Here is an 18,354-nt window from a genome sequence, read left to right as displayed (position 1 = left end):
CCCCCGTCGGCAGGGCACGGCCCCCACCTCCGGCGCGGCCCAGCGCACACGGGTTTTGCAGGGGAAGGCTCTCGCTCCCCGGGCTCCCAGGCGGGACGGCCCGCGCCCCGCGTCCTGCGGCTCCTCCCGGGCCGAGGGGGGAGGCGGAGGCGGCGGGCGGGCAGCGCCGGATTCAGCCGCCCGGGGCCAGCCCAGCCCTCGCCGCGCCTCCCTCCGGCACTGCCCGGCCCCGGCCCCGGCCCCGGCCCCGGCGGGCCGCCCCGCGGGGCGGGGAGCAGGCGGCGGCCGCCCGCGGGGAGCGGGCGCGGGGCCGCGCAGGCCCGGAGGAGGCGCCGGCCCCCCGCTCCGAGCGGGCGCGGCCAGCACGGCGCGGCGGCGGCGGCGGCGGCGGGGCGATGGGGAGCCGCGGGCTGCTACCGCTGCTGCTGGGCGCCGCGTTGCTGCTGCTGCTGCGGCCGGCGGAGTCGGCGGACCCCGTGAGCGCCGAGCGGAGCCTGGCGTGGGGCCCCGGGCTGGAGGCGGGGCTCACCCTGCCCGTGCGGTACTTCTACATCCAGGCGGTCAGCGCGGCCGGACACAACTTCTCCCGCTCCCCGCCAGGTACCGGCCGTGCGCGGCAGGGGCGCGGGATGAGACCTTGCCCGGGGCTGCCCTTTACCCGGAGGAGCTGGTCGGAGCTGCCCGCCCCTTCCCCTCGCCCGCTTCCCCTTTTCCCCCTTCCCTCTTCCTGCCTGCCTTCCTTGCCCCCTCCCGAGCGCTTGCTGTGCCGTCGCCGGTGCCTGGCTGCCCCCGCCCCGCCCGGCCCCGCATCGCCCGGGACACGCAGGTCCGGTGGCGAGCGGAGCGCACGGTCAAACCCCTCCTTTCTTCTGGCACAACGGAGTGCCTCCTTCCGTAGGGCTCTGCGTCTCACCCATCGCCTCCTCTAAACGGAATGCGGTTCACAGCAACAAACCAGCAAGCTCAAAATAAACCCGAGCTCCTGGGCTAGGGGATGTAAAGAAATCCCAGTACCCCGCTCAGAAGCGCTAACGTAATTATCTTTAATGCTGCACACACACCAGTTGCTTAAAATTTCCGTCTCGGTAAGCACGGCGCTCTGGGCTCCGTTACCCTACTGCTGCTCCGTTCAGGAGTAATTTTCATCTCTTGTTTACTCAGCACAAGCACAAACGGTCCCGTGACACTTCTCCTCAGGGTGGAAACGGGGTTTTGTTCTCCCCGTCCGGAGGTATGCTGCCAGTTGGCTGTTTTCTGCTGCAAGTTAATTCCACACGCTCGCTCTATATTTATCATTTTAATTAGGAATAAAGATAACTTTTGCATCGCCGATTTCATGATGAAGATAACCCTGAGATAGCCAGCCAGTGGAAATCCCGCGTCGCTAATTTATATAGGGTAGAACTAGTTGTTTTGCTCTGTATTATTTACTGTTCATATAGATGGTACGGAGAGGCTATCTGCCAAGTATGCACGACCTCTTCGTGTCTTGTAGTTAGAAGGCTGCTGCTTGTGAAATTAAAGAATAGACATATATAACACAGGTTATGTCTTCAGTCTGACAGAACCCCAGCTCAGGTCTGGACTTTCTCCAGTTGCTGTTGGAACTTGGTGCTGGGTTGCAAGCGCAGTTTTGTAATTGCACTGAAGAATGCAACTGCATGCTCACTGCCAGTGAAGTGGAGGCTGATTTCAGCCGCGCAGGGACAGGCTTGGGTTCCAACAACAGGTTGCTAAAGGTAAAAAGGTGTGAAGCTCAATTGGATTCTCATGCTAGTTTAAATCCTCTGATAGGACGTGGGTACTGAGAGCCGAGTTTTGACCTCAGTGTGCTCGTGTATGTTAGTATTTATATTAATAGATATTAATATAAATTGAATATATTAAATATATATTAAATATATATTGACTATATTAAATATATTAATAAATCCAACGCCTTTGGAATGTTTCCAGGTCCTGATGCCATCTGGCATGGAGTGGTCTCCATTCGTACTATGACGTGCTGTAGCCTCCAAACCAAGGCGGTGCATGCGCGCTGCCGTGGGGAAAGAGCTGTTGGCTCGGCCCATATTAACTGCTGAGCCATGCCAAGAATTATTTAGGAGTGTGCCAAGGATTCTTTAACAATTTAGCGGTACAGTTGATCATATTCCAGTGCATGAGCACTGTTCAATGTACTCATATAGACATAGGCTATAAATTTGAGTTCTCAAATGATTTTATATGTTCAAATTGTATTTGTAAAATGTCAGTAAGAATTGCAATCAATAATATTTACTAAGGAACTGCTTTCCAATATAAACTAAATACATCTCAAAATATCCCCGCTGGGATAGCTAAATAAATCCACATTATCACCTCCGTTGCACAAACAAGAATACCGCGATCAGAGTGGGAGAGCTGCAGTGAAGGCTTCCCATTTGTAAAATTTGTCCAAATCTATTAAATTGTGCTTTGTGCGGATTACAGTTTCAGTCAAGTAGGTCAGTACTTACTGGTGTCCAGTATGAAACTTATATAGGATAATTAGTAGATTTTAAATCCAGATGAGTTTTCCGAGTGTCAAGTCTAATCACCAGAATTAATGTGCACCGTTGCACATCACACAGTAATTTTGACCTACAGGCTATAACTCTTTGACGCGTCTTTTTAGGAAGATGTCAAACGATGCAGAATTCACTCTTTCCCTAGAAAAAATTTTCCAAATATTAAAAAATCACTGCTGAATATATAGAACCTACTTTCAGTATAAACTGCATAGATTTTTTCTTTGGATACTTGGATCAGCTTATCCTTCTTTTCTGCTAGGTTTTCCCCTAGGTTTGACAACTGCCCACTGTGTCTTTATGCACAATTGAGCATGACAAAGTCAGCTGTTAACTGTTCTTCAGATGATCTACGTGCTCTGCTAAGGAATATTTTCAAGGCCTCCCAGGTATTCTTGCAGGTTTTGCCAATACTTTTAAAGAGAAGTGGCACACTTCTTCCAGCACTCATTTCAGGGTAGCTCAACAGAGTGCATCTTGGTTACGCTCACCTTCGTACCTGCCGCACTGCAGGACCTCCCTTCAGGTCTTTTGTTGACCACGATGCCTGGGCCTTTGTGGTGGTCCCACACAACTTCCTACCACGACCTGTATTTCTTTGTTCTTGGATACATGCCCTCACATCCAACTCTGTTAAAGTATATGCTATTCAGAGGAGCCCATTTTGCTAAGCAAACCTGTTTTGTTCAGCTGCTTCTTTATTGACTCTATTGATTTCGCAGTTGCCATCTGTGAAAGTAACCAGCAATGATTTCAGTAAAACAGTAAAACAGAGGAAAAAAACCTTCTTTTCAGATCCTTTTTGGGTTTTTTGTTCTTCTCTAACAATTTGCATAAATCAATACCGTCTTACCTTTTCTTTCTTTCCATCCCTGCATTTCTTCACTCGTTCATCCATGCATGGAATACCTCTTTTGCAAGCTACACAAGAGGGAAAAAAAATGCATAAAGCAAGTTTCATCATCTGGATTTCTTAATCCACAATTTGACTGTGTCTGTATTTTAGTCTCTCTTCAGGACTGGAAAATTATTTTGTACTTAAAATGCTGTCCCAGACAGGTTTTCAGGGTAACACAGAGGAGCTAGTGTTGACAATTCAACAAGGACACATTTTTCTTTTATCATTTCTTTGGACTGAGAGAAACAGAAAAATGTGAGTGAAAGTACCATGGTAACCTTCCCCCAATTTTAAAAAAAGAAATCAGCAAAAAGCTGTTATAATTAAATACTGTGGTAGTACTTAGAGGCCTTGGCCCCGTTATACAACGAATGTTGTAAATCATAAACAAAAATCCTGTTGCCTCCAATGAACAATTTGTACTTACATTAAATATTCTATATCTCCCTTTTCTTCCCCCTCCCTTTCAGTGGGGTTAGCTTTTTCCCCAGAGAGCTTTGTTATCAGGTTACTCTTCCCTTATCAAATGTTTCCTGCATCTAAACTGCCACCAACTAAAAGTAACATATCCTTTGGGTAGATGCGGAGGTCCTCATGTCTCTAGAATGGTAAGTACATAACCAGCTGGGAACAAAGACCTGCTTAGTTATTTCCTGTAGATGAGGACAAGGAGATCAAATTCAGCAGTATTTGACTTGTGATTTCTCAATAGTCACTCATTTTTATGATAACTGAAAACTTTGTTTTCTCTGGTAAGAAATCTCTATACCAAGTTAAAATGCCGTTTTATAAAATGGGTAGAAAGACGTAATACCGACAGAAAACTATTTTCTCTGCGATCCTACCTCATGACGTGCTCTGGATTCGAAGGCTTCTTCATCGAAATAATACTAGGTGATAGTTATAGGGAGAGGATACTTGGCTTAAGTTGGCTGCTTTTAAACAATTTGAAAAAGGTGGTTGTGACCGGCAGTGACATTTAGAGGCAGAAATGTGCATTCCTTCGGAGAGTCATTCATGGAGTCCGTTGCCAAATTCAAAAGGAGGGGACTCACTCCTGCGTTAAGACCTCTGGCAATATTTAGCTGAATGAGGAACAGAAATCGTTACTCACCTTTGGAGAAATGTGCCTTTCCTCTTATTTGGACTACAGCTCCACATTGTGCTCATGCAGAAGACCATTCATGAGGAAACCGACTCCGTGATGTTTTCGTCTCAAGCCTTTCAAAAGACTTACCACAGTCTTAGTGTTTGTGCTGGCACTAGATTCAGAGTCTTCCAAGTCTCTGAAGTCTCTTCACTCTGGTAGAGTGAAAAGCAGATACTTTGATCAAAAAAATACAGATCACCCAAGAGATAATTAATAAAATGCTGTCCCAACTGTCTTCGACCTGGGTCTAAGAGAACCTGATTAAATGACGCTTGGGTCTCATTTAATAAAACCGTTCCCAAGTCTTAACCACAGGGGCTCAAGCATTTGCAGTGTCATCCTAGTTGGCATCTATTCATTTTCTCAGTAATCCAAATCCAAGAGAAGTCTAATTCCATCAGAGTCATTGTGAAGAACGAAAGTTAAAATAGTCCTTCTTTTCTGAAGAGGAAGTCTTTCCCTGTTGCTTTCTCAGCTGCGTGATATTCAAGGGTTGCCTCTCCTAGCTCAAGAATGGACCATCCCTACCAGCAGGAAATCAAAGAAAGATGGCAGGAGGCCTGTAGGGATGAACAAGGAGCTTCTAACTAAACACAGACAGAAGAAGGAAGCATACAAGAGGTGGAAGTAGGGGCAGGTGGCCCAGGAGGAATATAGAGATGCTGCCTGATTGTGCAGGGATAGGGTTAGGAAAGCCAAAGCTAATCTGGAGTTAACCTGGTGAGTGATGTGAACGGCAACAAGAAAGGATTCTACAAGTACATCAACAGCAACAGGAGCCTAGGGAAAACGTGAACCTGCTGCTGAATGGGGCAGGGGACCTGGTAACAAGTGAGACAGAAAAGGTCAAGGTACTGAAATGCCTTCTTTGCCTTAGTCTTTACTGGTGAGATCAGCCTTCAGGAATCCCAGGCCCCTGAGACCAGAGGGGAAGTCTGGCGCAGGGAAGACTTACCCTTGGTGGCAGAGGATTGGGTTAGGGAACACTTAAAAATCTGGACATACCCAAGTCTGTGGTGCCTGATGGCATGCACCCACGAGTGCTCGGGGAGCTGTCTGACGTCGTTGCAAGGCCACTTTTGATCATCTCTGAAATATCACAGCAAACAGGAGAGGTTCTTGAAGACTGGAAGAAGTCACGTGAAATTCAGTCTGAACACAAGAAAACTTTTACTGTGAAGGTGGTCAAACACAGAAGCAGATTACCCAGAGAGATTGTGGAGTCTCCATTTGTGGACGTATTCAGAACTCAACAGGACACCGTTCTGGACTGCCTGCCCTGGCTGACCCGAGCAGGGGGGTTGGACTAGATGATCTCGAGGTCACTTCCAAACGCAAGAGTTCTGTTTATTCTCAGATTCTCATTATTCTGTGTTTCTCCATTATGTTTCTATTGTCAGGTGTTGCATGGTACAACATAATCTTGCACAGAGCAAAGAAGAGCGGAAGCATATATTTAGAAAGAACCTGATTACTCTCTGAATGGTTCTAGATATCTGACTCATGGACAGTTCTAAAACTGGCTACAGGATTCAGGCTAATTCAAGGAGAAAACAAATGGGGAACTAGAATTCATTCTTTCCCAGAACTTCCTTTGACGCCTATAATTCTTGTGTTATCAGACAGAAGTTTTAAAACAAACATCTTCTCTGTAATAGGTAATCACATTTTGGAAAAAGAATTGCCCTAGGATGCTTTTGATGCAACAAATACCAGAACGTTTAAATGACGATTAAGCAGTCACAGAAAACCTTCACTGGAAGCTGTTGGGATTATATATAAGCAAGTTGTGATTTTTCAAGTCCTTTTGTTGCAGATTTCTAGAAGGGGAAGACAGTAATCTCAAAAGTATTCCTCTGTAATTTCTTTGTTCTTCCTATCTTGCACATCTCTGCTAGTGACAGTAAGGTGCAAGATACTGAGCGGGCCCTTGGTTTAAAGGTCAATTTGTGGCCTATGATCATAAAGCCATTTTTACATTATCATTTTACTTTATGGCATCTTGAAAGGTAATCAGTAGCTAGATGTCAAAAAATGTATGAAGGGGGCAAAACTGTACTTTTCTGCATCTTCTCTGTTGATGACTCTGCTTGCAGATACACCAAAACAAGTTGAGGAGCTCCCAAACTGGGACCCAATCTGAATCGATTCTACTCACATAGATCCAAGCGGTAGAGATCCCAAGCTGTGACAGTCTTAAATCTGAACCAATATACCATTCATAGAAATTGTTTTGGAGTTTAAGTCTATTAGCATTGCTTGAGCTATAGTTACACTTGCCCAAGGAAGTGTGACACTGCATAACTGTACTAATGTGTCTTCAGCCTACCACCTAAGCAAGCAGGGAGGTGTCCACACTCATCGTTCCTCTGAAAAGGAAGTACCACATATCTGGAGCAACCTTAACATTCCTCTGCTTCTCAGAAGTCAGAAGTGCACTTCTGGAAATCATTCTGGACTGATACTTAATCATATGAGGGCTTCTCAGGATAGATCTGCTAGCTACTGAAGACAATATTCTGCATTCCTTAGTTGGTGGGAGTGCTGCTTGCCACACTGGCGTTCCAAGAAGGAATGAATGCTTGCTTCATTTTATTTCTTCAATATGTTGTCAAAATAACGTATTCTGACTTGCTTCTTGGCATCTTTAGCTGGCATGGACTTTGAATAGTAAGAAAACTGAGGGATGATTCCAAATAATCCACATTTTATATTCTTACATTGGAACACAAAGCAGAAGAGGGGGGGGTGTTCAGCCGTGAGAGATTCTTCTGCTCACAGACACTGACCATATGCTTACTGATTGAGGGATCGACTCTCACAACAGTGTCTGGAAGAATCTGAGTTACTCAGGGTAACTATTCTCTCTGTGAAGAGGCATGACATGTCAGGAAATACACATCTGAAATCATAAGGATTCTGCCTAATTTAATCTGGAGACTCTTGCACAGTAGTTGACTTGAATCCAATTTCAAGATCCAGTGCTCTAAGGAAGACGTGATTGATCCTTGAAACCACTGTTGTACTTACCACATCAGTGCATTTATTTGTGGATGCAAAGTATGTTGAAATATGGATTGTATAGAATTAACTGTAACATCTCAATCATTTAGTGCTGTTGGGACACATTTGAATTTTAGTAACATCTTGATTTTATCTGGATTTTTTTCAGTGTAATTTCCTTCTGTGTACTACTTCGTGATAACATTCATTGCATTTGTCTGTTTTGCAATGCTTAGACTATAACACTTTGTGAATAATCTGTCCCCCTCTTTTTTGAAGAATAAAGTTGATACCGACCGTTTGTGACAGAAATAAGGGAATGTAACAGATTTATGTTTATGCATACTCGTGTTGTCCACAAAATATTCCATGCCCAGTTAAAAAGTCACAGTGCATTAATGATGAAATGCTGGTGATCTTTAAGCACAGGTCAGACTGATGTCCAGGAAACATATCTACTACCATTCTCTTATCCCTGCTTTTCAGTAGCTGGGACTTTAAATTTGCAAGACAGTCAGCTACAGCCCAAAGGTGAACAATTTGTATCTGACTCCTGCATGCTGCAACTGCCTTTCCACAAGCTGGCAAGTATTCTTTTCTCCTGTTACTTTAACTTGGTTTCCTATCTTTCTTACTCTAGAGGAAATGATTGTTCCTCAGACCACTAACTTGAATACTTAATATTAAACCTAATCTTTGCTTCAGAACACTGTTAACCTTTCCTTCTATCTTGTAATCATTATTTAACCTTTTATCTCCGCATCTACGGGTTTTCCATTTATTAGGTATGTCATGATCAAGAAAATTTGGTAGGATGATCTTCCATCACTGAAAATTAATTTTACCACTTGGTATAATAAAAAAATTTCTAGTGCAAAGTTAAATTAAATTCCACTGACCTAATCCAGTAGAGTTTGCTCTCACCTTTATTTCATATATGTGATTCTAATAGCTTAAAGTGCTTTTATCTGTTTTTATTTTCCTCTTTTCAGGAAGAACACAGTTTAAAGTAGTAATTAAAGCACTTTCTCCAAAAGAAGTCACCAGAATTTACACCCCTCGCCCTTTGGATAGAAACGATGGCACATTTCTTATGCGGTATCGGATGTATGGGAGTGTCAGAAAAGGGTTAAAAATTGAGATACTTTATGGTGATCAGCATGTAGCTCAATCTCCTTATATTTTGAAAGGTAAGGGTATTTTTTTAATTTAATGTAATATATGATGGTAGCTACAGAAATGCTATGGACTAATTTACTGCTAGAGGAGGACGTGGGAAATCAGAGGTTTGTTTGCCCTTGTTCATGTAGTCTGCTCACAAACGTTCTCCTTATACAGAGAAGTAGGCAGTGACAATCTCTCTACATTGCCAAGTTACAGGACCTAGATACATAAGCATGCAGACTATGGCCTCTGACATTAAGGTGATGTGTCTGGACATCTCTTCTTCCCTCTTGCATAAGGAAATGGATCTCTTCAGATTTGGTAGGGAATAAGAGAGCAGTGCTTGCATTTTTACTGTTTTCAAGCAGGTATTTGCTTAAACATTGTGTTACTTTTATCTGAAGTAGAAAATGCTACCTGCAAAAGCAAGGAGTTTGTGTTGTTTCCAACACTTCATAATTCAAATGTCTGTGATTTCTAAAAAGTGTGATCCTTCATAACAACAAAGACAATATTTCTTTCACCAGACAATATTTAACTTTTTTCCATTAGCCCAGTTTAATTCAGTGCAGGTCTATACTATGGAAGAACTATTTAAAAGCAGGGAAAACAAAGCACATCATTCTCTCATTCCAGATCTGCTTCTTCAACTTCCTTCTCTTGCTCTCAGATGGACAGCTGTTTAGCAAAGAAAAAGATAATATAAAGTTACTTCTATGGAGAGTCTTGTTTCAGTTCACCACTGCGTCTTCTAACCAGAACTTGGGCGTGGTTTTTTTTTTTTTAATAAAATTTCCTAAATACAATTTAGAAATGTCTTCCAACTGAAATGAAACTGTCCTGAGTCCTCCAGGTGGTAGTATGCCTTCTTTTTGCTGGTGTATATTTGGTGGCAGCCAAGAAACTATGACACAGGACAGAACCTGTTTTGGTTAGAAGTCCATGAAAAAAGGGCTTTTTTTACTGCTCTACGAGGCTCTTGCTTACACCTAAGCTCTCTGCTTCAAAAGGACAGAAAGAATAGTTGATTATACATAAAAGAACACACCTTATGCCAGAGGTAAAGACTACTGTGTCAAAGTGCTGACTTAGGCTAAAATTGAAACTGTAATACCTGAGCTTTGGTGGTTATGGACAATTAGAGCAATTCTGAATACCCTATGTGGTTGGCAGGTAGCACAATAATGGGGCTTCATTTTGCAGATGAATTTTACCTCGATAACAAAAAACCTAGTATTTTGATTTCTGAAAAGAGAAGAATGTTGCTGTTTTCTCAATTACATTGCTAAACCCCAGAAATGTTATAGGGAGGATGACTTCCCAGGAAAACTTCAGAAAACTTGGAATAAAAAATGTCAGGCCACTCTAATGTCTACATTTATATGCCCATGTGTTTGGGGAATTATCATTGTTGTAGAATCACAAATACAGACTCTCAGTGCTTTGTTTTCTGCAGGACCAGTTTATCATGAATATTGTGACTGTCCTGAAGAAGACCCTGAGATCTGGCAGAACGTTATGTCTTGTCCATCCCAAGAACCTCAGATTACAAAGGACTTCATTTCTTTTCCCACCATCGACCTTCAGCGAATGCTTAAGGAAATCCCAACAAAGTTCAGTCAAACAAGAGGTGCTATTGTTCATTACACTATTCTCAATAATCACATCTACCGTCGCTCCTTAGGGAAGTATACAGACTTCAAAATGTTCTCCGATGAAATGTTCCTGTCACTGGCGAGAAAGGTATCAGTTTCGATCATTTAAGACTATTAAGTCACGTTCTAATATGGCAATACTGCATTTGTTGTTGTATCTTCAGAGTTATAATTCCTGAAGTAAGATTTGACTTTTGTTTTTTCATCAGGATGACAGTGTATCTTAGGGGCAATGTGTGGGGGCTGAGCTTGACAGTAATGAAATTGCTAGGAAAGCTGTGGGGGCTAAGGCCCGACTCTGCAAGCCTTTTCCTGGCCTCTGTGAGCGTTCCTTTCATACTGGCTTGCGGGGCAGAAAGTTGAAAGTCATACCTTAAGCTTAGCTGAATATATTAACTATCGAGTAGGTTTATTGATTCTGCATGACGTAAGAGAAGTAAGGAATATATGTAAGAGTGACAAACAGCTTCTATCTTTGTGTTATTATCCTTTCTTGGGTATACACTTAGGTTCGTCTTCCTGATGCAGAGTTTTATCTTAATGTTGGAGATTGGCCAGTTGAGTATCGGAAAGCTAATGATACACCTGGTCCTATACCTGTCATTTCGTGGTGTGGCTCTATGGATTCAAGAGATATAGTCCTTCCAACGTATGATGTAACGCACTCGACTCTTGAAACCCTGCGTGGAGTCACAAATGATCTCCTTTCTATTCAAGGAAATACAGGTAAATGAGAGATCATGGATTTAAAAAAATAAGTTGTAAATTCTATCAAAGAAGCAAGTCGCATAAAAGTCTTCAGTTCACAAGTGCCTTAGGAGGTCTCTTAATACAAGCAGGTTAGACTCTACAGATTGTAAACACTTTCAACACTGCTACTAAGCAGGCGTTTAATATGGATTTAGAGCCAAAATTTAAGAAGTCCAGTTTACAATAATGGTGAATTTTAACTTAAAGGTATCCAGAAGATAGCTACTGTGACCTGTCAAAAGAAAAGTAAATACAATTAAAAGGCCTTTCTCCTCAGTGAAGGACTTGAATATATTCCTTCTGATCAAATAGTAATCCTTTTCCTGACAGCTATGTGGCCCAATGTTCTGTTTACATAAAAATTAATTTGGATCCTGAAAGAACTAAACTAGTACTATGCTGCAGCCTCTTTCAAATAAGAAAATATTGTCTGTATAAAAAAACACCTCAGAGTGGAATCTTCTGAATTGTTTTTCTAGCTTTGAAGGAAGAGTCAGTTTTACTGACGGGTGTCTTCCTCGCCCCCAGGAAATTCATGAATACTCAGTGATCAAACAAATAGCATGAACAATACCTAAGGAGTAAAACTTGAGTGAGGAAGTATTTCTTTTTATTTGATTAGTTCACCACAGTTTCTCTTTTCTTCGTTAGTTTTTAAATTAAATATTCTAACTAAATTATCAGTTTGAAGCACTCTGTGTTTACTCATTTAGTACAGCTGCTTTTCCAAGTAGGAGACAATAAGAGCCTACTCCACTTTAGAAGGTCCTTTAAGGAAGTTTCCAGCAGAAGCATGAGGAAGGACATATTTAACATTTTTAAAAGCAGGCAGTAAGCAGAGATGAAGTCTTTCAGGTTCTTGCTAAGTATCTTGGGGACACAGTATAGCCATTGTTTTTCCTCTTTAAGTCATCATTAAGTGATTCCTCAAAGACCTAACTAAATCGGTGGGTAACAGAAGTGGATTTTACTAAAGAAATTTTGGTTATTGTGGCAGGCTTTATGGATGGGGAATTACTTTAATTATTAGTATTTTACTTACATAATTTTATTATAATCCCTTATGTAGCTTTCAAGATATTTCAAGTTATTTAAATATAAAATTGTTGAGTGGAAAAGCAATTCTCTGATTTTCCTTTTATAAGTGGCTCGGTTTCTCACCCCAAAATTCAGGCAAAACTGGGAGTTTAAACCCTATATTAATAAGTGATTATGGATTGGCTATGAGAAATCATGCTTGTTTTACCATGTCTCTAAGCATAATGCCACTGTCATAGCAAGTTCCTTATTTGCACTAAACATATCACGAACATTTCATTACTGTTTGCTTTTACCTTATCACTCAATGCTCATAGGCCCGTTCTGGGAAAACAAAACTGAGCGAGCTTTATTTAGAGGTCGAGACAGCCGAGAAGAACGTCTCCATCTTGTCAAGTTATCCAAGGAAAATCCAGAACTACTAGATGCTGGAATAACAGGATATTTCTTCTTCAGAGAAAAAGAAGAAGAGCTGGGAAAGGTTCAGCTGATGGGCTTCTTTGACTTCTTTAAGGTAGCAAGCAAATTACAGTCTTGGATTAATTTTGCTGTCAAGTTCTTACCAACTGAAAAGGCAAGGCTTACTTTTGCTAATTCCATTCAGTAAAAAAAACAATTATACTACACTGGAAACACTGGTCCATGCGGGGTAGATAGACCACCTGTAATCAAAGTCATAGTGTGACACATTTCTAAAGAAAGCCACTATACTTTTTTTGTGGAGTCCCTTAGAAAGAGTTCTTGGAGATTTTATTTTTTTAATAGATTGAGAAATTTGCTTTCTCACCATCAGGGTTTCTTTTGTTTGGGGTAAATATGAAAACAATGGACACAACTTGTGTCCATTGCAAGTACGTTATGGACGTCAGAAAGAGTCCTTGTAGTAACAAGTTAGAAAAATAGATGGGTGTTTTTGTTGCACTTTGACACACAAATTTTACTGCAACAGATATAAAAAGTAAAGTGGACAGAGTCCTGTAAAAAGGAATTGTAATATATGGTAATTGAAGTTCTGTTCCAGAGATTAATATATCAGAAATGCTGTAACAACCAAGAGCATCTGCCAGAGCAGTACATTCATGGTTACTTTTAGTATACTGTTTCAGATTATTTTATATAATAATATATGTTTCAGATTATTCTGCATAATAATGTAATTTTAAGTCAGAATAAATTTACTCTTTTTGAAATTAAGTATAGATTAGTTTTATTTCCTTCCCAGCAATACCCCATGCTCTATCCCAGGACACTTTAATAGAATACCCATCAGGCAGTTCATGTGACACAAAGGTTCTTGACTGTCAGTCTTGGGTTGAAAACAAATTCTTTTTCCACTATGCTATCCAGAATATCATGAAACTATACCTGCTTAACGCTAAAACAGGTTTGAAGATGAGAATTAACCACAATTATGTCTTGCCTGTGAAAATAATCTTTTATACAGTCGGTGTTACTACTCCGATTCAAAACATTTCACCTTTTTTTCTCTCTCATCTTCATATTGTAGTACAAATACCAAGTGAATGTAGACGGGACCGTAGCAGCTTACAGGTTTCCATATCTCTTGCTGGGTGACAGCCTCATATTGAAGCAAGATTCCCAGTACTATGAACACTTTTACATTGGATTAAAACCTTGGAAACATTATGTTCCAGTTAAGAGAAACTTAGAGGATTTACTAGAGAAAATAAAATGGGCTAAGGTAAGTTCCATTACTAATTCAAGTTCAAAGTGATAAACATGTAAACAACTCATCTTAATACTCTCTTCTTTTTGTATTTCCACATACGTATTTTGCATGAACTCTGCTGAGATCCTGGGATAAAAGAAATACATTTTGTTGTTAGTATAAGATGGGAAGGCCTTAATTCAAGTAATGACCTCTATTCAGGGAAATACTTAAGAATTCATTTTAGGTATGTACAGAAGTGTTTCATGAGTCAGAACCTTAGTATACTGACTAATGCAGATAATTTTCAAAGAAACGCCCAGAATCCTAGATAATACTTAATTATTTCTATCACTTTTTTTAGGTCCTGACTAGAACAGAAGTCATTGCATGTTCTGTTTGAATGTACAAAAAAATTGCTGCTCTGTAACATGCTCAGAATGAGAGGCTGGGAATCTGTAACCAAACAAACCAATACAATTGTGTTTTTGAAAACACCATTTGTGCTTTAAGCTTAGCTATTAGGTTACAAAAACATAGGAAAAGTTTCTGCTCTGATAGTACTGTAGTTCTTCATAAAGAATCAGATGAGAATACTAAAAGCTTTGAAAAATAGACCTAAAAGACTTGAGAGTAAGTACATGAATTCTAGCAGAGTTATTTTTAAAAGGAAGACATTGAATTACATTGCATAGGAGAGGACAACAGCTGTGGCTTTGTCTTCTGTAAAACTAAGTATGTCTGGGAGATGCCAGACCTGATTTTGAAGAGGCTTGTGGCTTGGACAGAACAGTAGAGCAGTAATCAATTGAGTTTTCAAAACTGTACAATTATCCACAAAAGTTGTTATTGATAGCCCTAAGGTACCAGTTGTGAACATAAAAGCAATCCAGTATTTTAAAAAAATCTGCAATTTAAAGTGTGCCTTTGCAGTCTACCAGTAATTGCACATAAAGTTGTAGATTTGAATAGCCCCTTTAATAAAACTTCTGCCAGTCAGGCCTTGAGTAACTCACTGATTGCTCTATTATTCATTCATTTGGTCTCAATTTTCCAGGAAAATGATGAAGAAGCAAGAAAAATTGCTAAAGAAGGACAATTAATGGCAAGAGAATTACTTCAGCCTCACAGGCTTTACTGCTACTATTATAAAGTGCTTCAGGTTAGTACAATAGATCACTTTATTACTTTCCCTCAACTGCTATTGCTACCGATGCTACAGATTTCATATTCAGTCCTTACTTATATCAGTAACAGACACAGTTCATATTATTTACAGGAGATCAGTGTGAAGAGCTTTGTTAAAACTTGCTTCATCATTAAGGAGGCAACCTGACGTAATAGTTGTTTTACAGAATCAGAGATTTTCTTTTTTTTGCCCCCATCCCCCAGTCAGACCTGTTTTCAGTGTCATTTGGTATGTGGTTTCTAATAGACATAGGAGATAATCTGTACATAGCTTTCTTCCTTTTTCCATTCATACTTACATCCTCATGAGCTACTCTTGCTATGTTACCAAACAATGAATACATGGAAAAGAAATTCCAGAAGTATGGCTAGTAGAGTCATAAGGGGTAAAGTAGGCCAAACTGTCGTTGCTTCCCTAGGAGATGCAAATCTCTAGTGAAAGAAGTTTCTGTTCTGTGAAAGTACTAATTTCTTTTTCCTGTTTTGCTGTGCAGAGTTAGATCTCATCTTCAGCAGCCACGGGTTGACACAAAGTTTGGAACTGTTCAGTGTACAAAAATTACATCATTATGTGCATAAAGTGGTTAGAGGCAAAAATAATGACAATATTCAAATTACCATTAATAATAGGACAGGGAAAAGCATTAAAGGAGGTTTTCAGAGGCAATGTAGCCTATTCGTAGGTGTGTTATAAAGACACCTTGTAAACAGGTTGTAAACAATGACATAAGGAGCCTGGATGAAGGCAATCTTGCGAGTGGAAGGGAGGAGGAAAATTCTGATTCATGAATTATACGTTGGTGCTTAAAGCATTCTTAAATGTTGTTTACATATTTCAGAAATATGCCAAACGCCAAGCCAGCAAACCTGAAATACGGGATGGAATGGAACTTGTACCTCAACCTGATGACAGAGACTCAGTATGCAGTTGCCACAGGAAAAAGCCTTTAAGGGAAGATCTGTAACTGTACTGGATGGAGAAAATCACCCACTTTCTTACAATGCAAGAATTTAAATAGGAATTAAGCTGTGAAATCTAAGACACTTATGCACTAGCAAACATTCTTAGTTATGTATTCTTCTTGTATTTACATATCCTTTTTCACACTGACTCTGATCTACAACATTGGTTCCCACAATTTTGTCTCCATGACCACCACCAGACAGATACTGAGCCTGTAATGGGGAGCATTTAGGGGATTTGTTTCATGTACTGCATCATGAGGAAGAAGAGCACCGTGCTGCTCGTGTTCCAGCTGGGACCTAGTTTTATGAGGAACCAGTCATCCACAGATCTCCATGAGTCAGTGCAAGTTATTCTAAAGGAGCATTTGCAACATACTAAAACAGTGTTATGATTTCTTCATAAAGTTTACCTCATTGTTAGTTTGTTTCTTGTATACAAAACAATTTTCTAACTAGACAAAGAAAATGAATATTTGAGATTTACAGATATCAAATCTGGTGTTGCTTTGAGATTATTTTGTGGTCTATGACAGATAACAGAATAGAGAACATGATATAATATTTATCAATTTCAGAGGAAAATGGAGAGGAGGGGGAGAGATCAGAATAATATTTTTATAAGCACCATGGCTGTGAATCACCAAAATTAAATGCTTCTTTAAAGCAGACTGTGTAGCTACCACAATCACAGTATTTTGGCTGCCAAGACGGCACTCTGAAGAGCTGTTCCCTGCCAATGACCGTGTCTGTGAATATAGGCACAGATCCACAGATTCAGGTGAGGCCAGGTGAAATACTGGTGTCTTAGTTCAACAATACAGTGTTCTAGGCTACTTGACTATTCACACATCTGCAATTTGTTAGTAGAGTTTTAGAGTGCCTAGGTTTAACTTCTGTGTAGAGCTAAGAATGCCACCATCTTTATCACTTGGGTTCGTGAACTACTTTTTCCTGTGCCTAAGCCCCCAGAGACATCTTACACATTTTCTGAATTTAGATCATACCTAACCTCATACTGAGATCAGACAGCAGATCAGACTTCATTGTTTTGGTTCAAACATATGACAGAAAAACCTATGCTGCACTTTCTATGTAATAGTCTGGGGGTTAGAGACCATACTAAGCAATTGGGAAGCCAGTTGTCCTCCTTGGGTTTATTCAAAGCCATTTTTCCAGAAAGTGCCTTAGCTCCGGACTGCAGAAGAGGTCTTCAGGTCTTCCACTGAAGTTGTGCCGCCATGAAGCTAACAATACAAAATTCGCAAGGCCAGAAGGAGCTGGTCATACCATTGCAATAAAGTGTGCCTTTGGATGGGGTGGAGGAAAAATCCTAGTCCTGGGTGTGGCTCCCAATACTTCTGTTGATTTTTACCCGTTTGTCACTTCAAAATGCATAAACAGTCCTGGAAGGAGACAGCAATGCCAATACCAAGACCAATGCCCACAAACACCCATTTCTGTCCTCTGCATTTTCGTCTTGGCTCATGTAGGCTGCCTGAGCAGCTTCCTACTCAGCTACACTGCTACACTCAGATAATGTCTTTCATGGATACCAAATTCTCCCTTGCACAAAAAGGAATGGAAACGTCTTAAGAATGTGGACTTGTCTAATTGCTTAGGTTCCCAAAGTTTAGTGCTCTACACCTCATGCAGGCTTCATTCTTGGTTCTACACTGCAAGGTACTCTCATAAAATACATAAAGTTTCTGCACTAGAACAGGAAGAAAGGCTAGATATTTCAGTATGCTAAATATGGAAAGACCTTCAGGTTTCTAAAAAGGTTAATGCAACTGTCTGTCATTTATTACGTTATGCCAGTTAAGAAAAAAACTGGAACAGGTTGCTCTACTCATCATCCTCTTTGTTCTGGTTCTAACACTAATATATATAGTGGTTATAGTTTTATTTAGCATGACAATCAGTCCTAGAACTTCAGACTATAAATATACGTTCAGCTCATCTGACATAGAATTTTCTACATCAAAATTCAGGAACAGGGTTCCATTGCTGAAACTGACATTTAAAACTGAATATGTGCTCCTCTCTCCTTCTCTGTGTACAGTCATTTTTACTGTATGATATGATCTTATTTTGTGCTATTATCCATTATACCATGTGCATTTTATATTCACCAGTGGTGTGCTCAGCAAAGGCAATTAAGCATACCAGATGGTTGAAGCAACAAAGTTTTCCACCTCTCACATGCATATTTAAAACCAAAAGTCCAAAAATTATCTGTTTATTTTTTAAAAAATGGGAGGGAAGAGGGGGAGTCATGACATATACTTTAGGATTCTTTGGAAATATCTGTGTAGGAAAACTTG

At 40.6% G+C, this 18,354-nt stretch overlaps 1 protein-coding gene across 1 annotated transcript; it reads left to right on the top strand.

The window, feature by feature from the left end:
• Positions 1-395: 395 nt before the first annotated feature.
• Positions 396-16,624, top strand: POGLUT3 (protein O-glucosyltransferase 3). Its single transcript, XM_059835521.1, has 8 exons — positions 396-600; positions 8,593-8,790; positions 10,221-10,507; positions 10,929-11,145; positions 12,525-12,721; positions 13,715-13,909; positions 14,934-15,038; positions 15,904-16,624. Exons 1-8 carry the CDS (start codon positions 396-398, stop codon positions 16,027-16,029), a joined length of 1,530 nt encoding a protein of 509 aa, XP_059691504.1. The 3' UTR covers positions 16,030-16,624.
• The last annotated feature ends 1,730 nt before the right edge of the window (positions 16,625-18,354 follow it).

This window comes from Gavia stellata, chromosome 1, assembly GCF_030936135.1.
Source record: "Gavia stellata isolate bGavSte3 chromosome 1, bGavSte3.hap2, whole genome shotgun sequence".
Taxonomy (NCBI): domain Eukaryota; kingdom Metazoa; phylum Chordata; class Aves; order Gaviiformes; family Gaviidae; genus Gavia; species Gavia stellata.
The sequence above is the reverse complement of the archived record's forward strand: the minus strand, read 5'-3'. Positions and strand labels throughout refer to the sequence as shown.